Below are 9,762 nucleotides of genomic sequence, written 5' to 3'. Positions count from 1 at the left end.
CACTGTCAGGCAGCCCGCGAGCATCGCCAGCGTAGCTGGGCCGGCCCGTTTAAGTTTCCCGCGCGTCTGTTAGTTTGAATTCGTTAGATTTAATTTAACTCAAATTTGAATACTGGTGCTGTGTTCAAAATTGCATAACTCCAAATCTACTGAGCCAAATTCGACAAATTTTATATTGTTAGAAAGCCCATGAAATTTTCCATCCAACCCCACTGGATTCAAACCCATATCTTTGTAGAATTGAAGTAGCAAAATAAACAAGACAGGGACTTTTCTGCCTTAGGATAATTATTAAAAATCAACCAAAAATGCTTTTGATTTAATTCCAACTCCTATAATTCACATTTCACTTGTACTAATTGTTTCTATGAAAATATGCCATGCTTACTTTGAATGATCATGGCCTAGTTTAATAAAAGGACTATATGGCTATTTCTAGTCAATGATATTGTCCAAAACTATTTAAAAATCACATGGGAGTTTCTCTCTCATTTAAATCTTGTCATGAACAATTCAAAATGAGGTAGAGACTCTGGTCATTTAGGTCTCATATGAATTGTGGATGATATTAAATCTTTACCATGCTAGGATTAAATTGTATGAGGTGCTACACCTCATTTAAATCATTTTCTTAAATGATAAATATGAAGAGGTTGACTTTGGTCAACCTAGGTCATATATTGTTCATGAGAGAAATTAAATCTTAATAAGATAATGAGAGGAAATTATTTCTCTAAGTAATTAAAAATAACACCTAAGTTAGTATGAGAGGAAATTATTTTTCTTAATAAGAAAACACATCCACCAACTTAATAGTAATGTGTGATGCTAGTTTAAGTGGTGTGAATCATGTGTGTGCTTAGTTTAGCAAATAAGTTTGGTATGATGATTGTGTACCCTGTATTCGTATTTTAGACGCTAGTACCAAGGAGTATCCAGAGGAGGAGGAGGTCTATTTCCAAGGAGAAGAAGACCACTTTGATCAATACGCCAACCAAGGCAAGCTAATATTCTTGCTAAGTGCAAAGCTCTACAAGAGCAAGGCACCACCACCTTTTACTTTATGCTTCATGATCCCATCCCAAGCTTTATTCTTCCAAACTTTTACTTTGATTATTATAACTTGCTTTGATAGTTAACTTTGGTCTAGAGATAGAGTACTACAAGAGTATCAAACTTAGCCTAGAAAGCTATAAGCTAGTTAGCACCCCTCATGACTAGTGCTAGTGCTAACAAATAAAATTGACTACTCTAGATGGGAACTTGTGAAATGAAATGACTTTGAAAACCTTGGAATGATGATTCATTCTATTGAAAGATTTTGAAGGTGAATATGACTTGTGAATGACTTGGTGAATTTTACGAAAACTGATGGTTGGGTTCGGATGCGATACCATTCCAATTTTGCAAGTACCCCCACAATACCTGAATATGGGTAAGGGCTTAACTAGAAGTTTATGTATCTTCGTATGGGTTCCCTCTAAACAAGCGTCATCGGGGTTATGCCAAGGGTTGCCTCCAAAGAAATATGGAATGATGTGATATGACGTGAATATGAGGTGAATGTCCGGCCCAAGCCCTGTGCAGTTCCAGTGGCAGCTTTGTCTTCACTGGGAGGCCAAGCTCATGGGGAGAGGTGCCTATACTAGGGTATGTAAGTGAAAGGTTATGGTTGGTAGTCCGCACACGGAGTGTGATAAATCAGGGCCAGTTAACCCTGGCGGATTATTGCAAATGTTGTGGCACAAGTGTACGACCTCTGCAGAGTGTAGATCTATTCGAATAGCCGCGTCCACGGTTATGGACGGTTGGAAAGGCCATACTGTTCCGTCATCAGACCATTTTCAAAATGTGACATGTGAAGGGTGACTTGTGACTTGAACTTGAAAAGGTGAATGGTGAATTTGACATGAATCACAACAGCGTTGTGGGAATGACACTAATGTTCCCACTTGAGTTAGTTAGCAAATGAAGAGGCTTTTACTAAATGTTTGTGAACTAAAATTGGCTTTATGCAAATAAACTTAGAGCTTAGCACCCCCTTACTATAGTTGATAGTGCTTACATTAGTATTAGTTTGCGAGTACTTTAAAGTACTCATGGCTTTGTCCCTGGCTATTCAAATGGCCAGACTATGAAGGAGAACAGCAGTACGAAGAAGATGGACATCAGGATGTCTACGACAACTAGGATCACTCCTGACGTCAACAGTTGCCTGTGGAATAGATGGACTACTACTACGCTACTTCGCTTCCGCTATGTGTTTTGTAATTGATCAATAGATCATCTACTATTGTAATGAGACTGGATCATACGATCCTTTGTTGTAAGACAATTACGATGTTGTAATGAATGATGTTCTGTGATATCAATCTATTATGTCTCGCAAAAACAATATTCCTGGGATTGCGATGAATGGCATAATAGGCATCTGGACTTAAAAATCCGGGTGTTGACACCAACCGTGAGGACGATTACCACGTGGCGCATCACGAGCATTGTGGGCGTCATCTTGAAGCTCAGGATCATCGTCATCTTCTTGTTGTTGTTGCGCGGTCAAATTCTCAACAGCTAAGCGCAAGATCTTGCATTGTAGTGACGGTCACATGAGTAGCATCCAGCTTTTGGGAGATCTCGTCAATCTTCCCATTAAGCACCTCGTCCTGAGCGCGGAATTCACGTCGCATCTCATTACGAAGAGCCTCATACTCCCTCCATGTGATGATATCTGCAGCACTCTTGTTTTCCTGATTAACAATTTTATGATCACTAGCAGACATCGTTAGTAGATTAGTGCACTAAATCAAAAATATATGGTGGTACTCTCACAACTCACTCAAAACTGATAAGAAAAGGAGATCTTACCGTTCCAAAGTAAATTAGTGTTGCTTACCACTTGTAGTAACAACTAGTGCACGGATGTAGCGAAGCGAATATCAAGGGTATAAGAACAAATCACACGACAAAGCAGGATATATGTGGGGCTGTAGGTAGGCTACCTATTTGCACCAATAACAAGCTCTAGCGCTGACCGTAGACAACCAATGATACTCACACAAGGCGATATAATGGGGCAATGCAACTATATGTGGGAAAGGTTGCAATGCACTAGAGAGACGCTAGCAAAGCTCAACGAGACAGGCACAAGATTGCTCAATTACGGGTGCAGTAAAGTAAACTTAGGCCTTCACTTGATTCAACTAGCACTTCACTTTTCTTTTTGGATTTTTCTATTTGTATAACACACGCAGCTATGTAGCTCTTTTTGCTTCTTTTCAATTTTCTCTTTTTTTTGTTTTTTTTTCTGACACAACTCCTTGAGAACACGACCAACAAAAATATGCTAAGCATCGATAACCTAATGAGCAGCCTGTCGAGCGGTAAAACTAGTCTCTTCTGGGGAAGTTCCTAGTCACTTTATATCGAAAGGCTGTGTCTATGGTTGGGAACAAGCACACTGTACGCTATGTGGACTCGGAGTAACAAAAACTGACACTAGACGACAAAGTAACACTAGATGATAGAGTAAACGCAAACCCTAAAAGACTAGATGGAAAGAACAGATACACAAAAACAACTACGAAAAGCAACTAAAACTTGAAATTAGTGCAATCTAAGGCTATGGCAAACCCTAACCCTAACTTTTTATGGCTTTTTCTGGATAGGAAAACACTCACAACTCAACTATGGGGTGGATTGTGGATGGCTTACCGAGGAAAACTGGAAATCTGATACCAAGATGATAAGGGGTGGCCCGATCTTCTCAGTAAGCAACGGTGGTGATGATGATCACGGGGTGATGGCAGCGGAGAAACACGACGATGTAGTGGAAGATAACTTGTATGACGCAACGAGATCTCTCGATTGGTCCCTGTCGCCAATGCAACAGCTCTCAACCCTGCAAGATATTCGCAACTCCACACACTTGCGCACGTAGCCGCCGACCACGAAGCGGTAAGTTGCAACCGTCTAATTCCCAATGGAACAGTAGATCACACAAGACTTTTTCAGGATCTACACAATATCAAGCAATATGGTGTAGGGATTCAATAGTTTTGCTAGAGCAAACAACTAAGAACTAGGGTTTATCTTAAACGTGGTCTAAAGCCGCTAGGGGGTCGTCCAAGGCACTTATATAGGCGTCCGGGACGAGTTCTGGTCGAAAAGATACAAGAATAACCGACCCAGAATAGATCTGGTCGAGACAGACTCGGACGGATCCGGTCTGGAATCCGGTCAACCGGGCCAGGGACCGGGCCGGCCGGTCTGGCATCCGGTCAACCGGGCGGCAACCGGAAAGTTCGCAAAACTTCGTCCGATTTGGCTCCGGTACGATGCGTCCGGTTGGCGCCCGATCAACCGGGCCAGGGACCGGGCTGGCCGGTCTGGAGGCCGGTCTAACCGGGTGCTGGACCGGCCTGGACGTCGACTTCTCCTCTCGCGCATGCCTCGCGCTCCTCCCTCGCGCGTCCATGAGATATCTTCATGTCCAGCTCCATGTCCAGCTTCACGTCCATCTTGACGTCCGTCTTCATGTCCAGCTGCTCCTCTACTCCTCATGCGATGCTCGTCTCCTCTTGATACCTGATGATACATAAGTAATAGGACTTAGGCAGTATAAAGTTCTCATCAATCAAAGTGCCGTTTAGAAACAAGTTCACCTGTTGTTTAAGTAGCTTCGCACGAGTCCTTGTAATTGGTCCAGTCCGAACTTCATTGGACTTGAGCTTCACAGCAGGTTCATCTTCATTTATCCATGACGGAGGTAGTGGTGTAGTAGGGATGTCCTCATCACTTCTAGAACTTTCCAAACCCCTGATACGTCTCCAACGTATCTATAATTTCTGATGTTCCATGCTTGTTTTATGACAATACCTACATGTTTTGTTCACACTTTATGTCATTATTATGCGTTTTCCGGAACTAACCTATTGACGAGATGCCGAAGTGCCAGTTCCTGTTTTCTGCTGTTTTTGGTTTCAGAAATCCTAGTAAGGAAATATTCTCGGAATCGGACGAAATCAACGCCCAGAATCTTAAAATCCCACGAAGCTTCCAGAACACCCGAGAGCCACCAGAGGGGAGCCCTGGGGGCCCCACACACCAGCCTGGCGCGGCCAGAGGGGGTGCCGCGCCCCCCTATGGTGTCACCGCCTCGTCAGCCTTCCGACTCCGCCTCTTCGCCTATTTAAAGGTCCCTGACCTAAATCTTCGATACGAAAAAGCCACGGTACGAGAAACCTTCCAGAGCCGCCGCCATCACGAAGCCAAGATCTGGGGGACATGACTCTCTGTTCCGGCACGCCGCCGGGACGGGGAAGTGCCCCCGGAAGGCTTCTCCATCGACACCACCGCCATCTTCATCACCGCTGCTGTCTCCCATGAGGAGGGAGTAGTTCTCCCTCGAGGCTAAGGGGCTGTACCGGTAGCTATGTGGTTAATCTCTCTCCTATGTACTTCAATACAATGATCTCATGAGCTGCCTTACATGATTGAGATCCATATGATAGCTTTGTAATCTAGATGTCATTATGCTATTCAAGTGAATTTTACTTATGTGATCTCCGGAGACTCCTTGTCCCACGTGTGTAAAGGTGACAGTGTGTGCACCATGTGGGTCTCTTAGGCTATATTTCACAGAATACTTATTCACTGTTATGAATAGCATAGTGAAGTGCTTATTTATATCCTTTTATGATTGCAATATGCTTTGTATCACTATTAATATATGTGCTACTCTAGTGATGTTATTAAAGTACTCTATTCCTCCTCCATGATGTAATGGTGACAGTGTGTGCATCATGTAGTACTTAGCGTAGTTTATGATTGTGATCTCTTGTAGATTATGAAGTTAACTATTACTATGATGGTATTAATGTGATCTATTCCTCCTTTCATAGTATGAAGGTGACAGTGTGCATGCTATGTTAGTACTTGGTATAATTGCAATGATCTATCATGCACTCTAAGGTTATTTAAATATGAATATCGAATATTGTGGAGCTTGTTAACTCCGGCATTGAGGTGCTCTTGTAGCCCTACGCAATTAGTGGTGTTCATCATCCAACAAGAGAGTGTAGAGTATAGCATATATCTATTTATTCTGTTATGTGATCAATGTTGAGAGTGTCCACTAGTGAAAGTATGATCCCTAGGCCTTGTTCCCAAATACTGCAATCATCACTTGTTTCTTTGTTCTACTTTGCATCTCGTATCTTGCTGCAATATTACCATCATCAACCACACGCCAGTTGTAGCATCAAGCTATTTTCTGGTGCCGTTACTACTGCTCATATTCATTCATACCACCTGTATTTCACTATCTCTTCGTCGAACTAGTGCACCTATACATCTGACAAGTGTATTGGGTGTGTTGGGGACACAAGAGACTTCTTGCTTTGTGGTTGCAGGGTTGCATGAGAGGGATATCTTTGACCTCTTCCTCCCTGAGTTCGATAAACCTTGGGTGATCCACTTAAGGGAAAACTTGCTGCTGTGCTACAAACCTCTGCTCTTGGAGGCCCAACACTGTCTACAGGAAAAGGAGTGTGCATAGACATCAACCCCCGATAAAAATCACCGGGTTATTCCCAAACTTGGAATCTGACTTTCTATATATGAATATTATTCTCCAGACCATTCTGGACCTCCTCGTGGTATCCTGGATCCCATCCGAGACTTTGAACAACAGTCAAGCTCCATACCATATTCCATATCTACTTAAACAACATCAACTCTTAAGTGTGTCACCCTACGGTTCGCGAATGATGCAGACATGATCGAGACACATCTCCGACCAATAACCAATAGCGGGACCTAGAGATCCATAATGGCTCATGCATATTCAACGATGACTTCGTGATCGAGAGAACCATGTGCATTCGTTACCGATTCCCTTTGTCGCGCGATATTTCAGTTATCCGAGATTCGATCATCTGTATCACTATACCTAGTTCAATCTCGTTCCTGATAAGTGCCCTTTACTCGTACCGTAATATGATATCTCTTGTGACGCCGTCACATGCTTGCAAGCTAATTAGATATCATTTCACCGAGAGGGCCCAGAGAATATATATCTGTCATTTGGATGGACAAATATCCCACTCTTGATCCATGAGCTTCAACTCACACTTTCAAAGTACCCAATGCCACCTTTATAACCACCTATTTGATGTAATCAAAGTATTCCTCTGGTGTTAGTGATTAACATGATCTCATGGTCGAAGGATTTAGGTTACAATGCATTTGATAGCTACCGCAAAATGAACTTCAATGACTTGATCTTATTTCTATGCTTACTATGGGTATGTGTATCCATCATATCATTCTCCTAATGATATGATCTTGTTATTAACCTTGATTATCAATTAATCAACAAGCTAGTTAAACGAGAGACTTACTAGGAACTCCGGCTTGTTTACAAAACACACATGCATTAACGTTTCCAGTTAATGCAATTATATCATGAGATATAAACATCTATCATAAACATTAAGATATAATAACAACCACTTTATTATTGCCTCTTGGGCATATCTCCAACAGAAAGTAGCCTTGAACCAACTCGTCAACACATTAAGAGGAAGGGGTTTGCTCAAGGGTAACATCCACACCTGTATCGAAGAGCAAGTTGCTATGTTCCTTCATTCATCGAGATCAATGAATGATTCCGAGTCATCCATAGCACATGGAGGAGATCGACTGAGACAGTTTCTAGGTACTTCAAGGAAGTTCTATATGCAATTGGAGAACTGAGAGGAGAGATGATCAAGCATGCATCTTCCACCACGCCCACGAAGATCTCTAAAAGTCACCACTGGTATCCATATTTCAAGGTCAGCAACACCTTGTACAATAGATTTACACATTAGTGCATCATTTTAGAATGTTAATTTTCATGTACACTAATGGAGAACTTTTTGATCATAACATATGTTCATGGTCATGTCAGGATTGTGCTGGTGCCATTGGTGGTACTCATATCACAGCGAGAGTGCCAAGAAGCGAGCATCATGCTTACTGACGAGGGATTAACTCGTCAATGCCTACAAGTTGTAGACTTAGGATTTCGTAGAAAGTAGAGGGCAAGTAGATCTCGAAGGTTGTCAGACGAACAAAGGCATCCAACTCAACGAAAAACGGTGGCTAGGGTTAACAATGATTCGATCCTTATTTCGACCTTAGCTTCCCCTTTATATAGGAGGTGAAGCTAAGGGTTTTCCGTGTCGTACAAGTACAAATTATAGGGCTGCGCTAGGACTTTCCCTATATTGATATAAGTTCCTATAATAAATCTATCTTCCTAATCCGAACTCTTCAACCTTCCAGGCCTTCAAGTCTTCGGGTCCATGGGCCTTCTATGCCAATTATAAACCAGGGGTATTCATGCGACATGCCACTTAGGCATACCTATGTCACTTACAGAGGGAGAAAGCACTACACCAACCAGAATGTGCTTGCCGATGTGGACTTCGATATGAGGTTCACATATGTGCTTGCTGGGTGGGAAGGATCAACCCATGATGCCACCATTTTGCCTGATGGCTTGGAGAGAGCAGATGGCTTGAAGGTCCCTAAGGATAAGTTCTACGTAGCTGATGCCGGCTATGCTTGCCGCCCTTGTTTTCTCCCCTTCAGGTCCATAAGGTACCACCTCAATGAGTTCTCTACAAGGTTCTACCCCAAGAATGCCAAGCAACTCTTCAATCTCACATACTCTAGCCTCGGGGCCACCGTCGAGAGGGCATTTGTAGCTCTGAAGAACAGATTTAAGATCCTTGACCATAAGCCTTTATATACCTTCTCCACCCATGTAAAGCTAGTGCTGGCTTGTTGCATTATGCATAACTGGATCTTAGGCAGGCAGGGGTGTTGATTCGTTCTTTCCAAAGGAGAATGAGGTCCAACCTGATGAGGTTGATGTTGGCCATGGTGTTGCTGTCATCGATAACATGACATGAAAAAACAAGAGGCAGGAGTGGGCGGACGCTATGTGGGCTGATAGAGGCCAGACCCGGATCTGAAGAAGAAGAGAACCATTCCCGTGATATGTGTTGTGCCAGGAACTAGTCCATGTTGTGTGTTATGAACTACTTGTGCGCTCTACAGTCCCATTCCTGATTAGCTAGGGCCTAACATGTTCTGTTAAACTGCTATTTGGAAGTAGTTAGGACTAAACAACGTTATATTAGTCCACCATGTTAGTTTCATTCGCTGTTATGCTCTCTCTTTGCTCTTTGCTGATGAGGGGTAATATCACAACTTGGAAGAAGTGGTAACTAGAACTACATCCCTAGATAACCAAACATCCAAAATGCATGCTTGAGACGCAAATTGCAGTTTACTTGCCAACCAAACAACGCTATGTATTGTAGGCTGTAGCTAGCCATTTTGTTACCTTTGTCTGTATAAATCTCAGCAGTTTCATTGCATGCTAACAGTGATCAGACATCAGACATGCATGCATGCCCAAGAGAGTAATGGATGTCTATTAGTACCGCTTCCTCCGCTCCGAATTAATTATACATATTTTTTAGATACACATATATTTACAGTTTTAGCATATATACAAGCGAATTTAAATAAACAACCTGTGACGTCTAATTTAGGATGACGGAATAGAACATTAAGCTATTTCAACGTTTACTATACACTAGCAAAAGTGCCCGTGCGTTGCACCGGGAGAAAATTCACTGACGAGAGTCTACTCCCTCTCAATATTCCTCTGCTCCTCTCACGAACGTGGTGAGCTGCCGCGGCCGT

General features: G+C 42.6%; 1 protein-coding gene across 1 annotated transcript; it reads left to right on the top strand.

Moving 5' to 3' along the window:
* Positions 1-8,392: 8,392 nt before the first annotated feature.
* LOC139830352 (uncharacterized) lies at positions 8,393-8,960 on the top strand. The gene is made up of 2 exons (XM_071818356.1): positions 8,393-8,812; positions 8,859-8,960. Exons 1-2 carry the CDS (start codon positions 8,393-8,395, stop codon positions 8,958-8,960), a joined length of 522 nt encoding a protein of 173 aa, XP_071674457.1.
* Positions 8,961-9,762: the final 802 nt, after the last annotated feature.

The sequence above is a fragment of the Lolium perenne genome, chromosome 4 (genome assembly GCF_019359855.2).
Source record: "Lolium perenne isolate Kyuss_39 chromosome 4, Kyuss_2.0, whole genome shotgun sequence".
Taxonomy (NCBI): Eukaryota; Viridiplantae; Streptophyta; class Magnoliopsida; order Poales; family Poaceae; genus Lolium; species Lolium perenne.
The sequence above is the reverse complement of the archived record's forward strand: the minus strand, read 5'-3'. Positions and strand labels throughout refer to the sequence as shown.

What these genes read in the sequence shown, in the direction of transcription:
- LOC139830352 (XM_071818356.1), top strand. Translation starts at nt 8,393, where the DNA reads ATGCCACTTAGGCATACCTATGTCACTTACAGAGGGAGAAAGCACTAC. An exon ending in TATATACCTTCTCCACCCAT is followed by an intron (nt 8,813 to 8,858) that starts GTAAAGCTAGTG and finishes ACTGGATCTTAG; the next exon opens with GCAGGCAGGGGTGTTGATTC.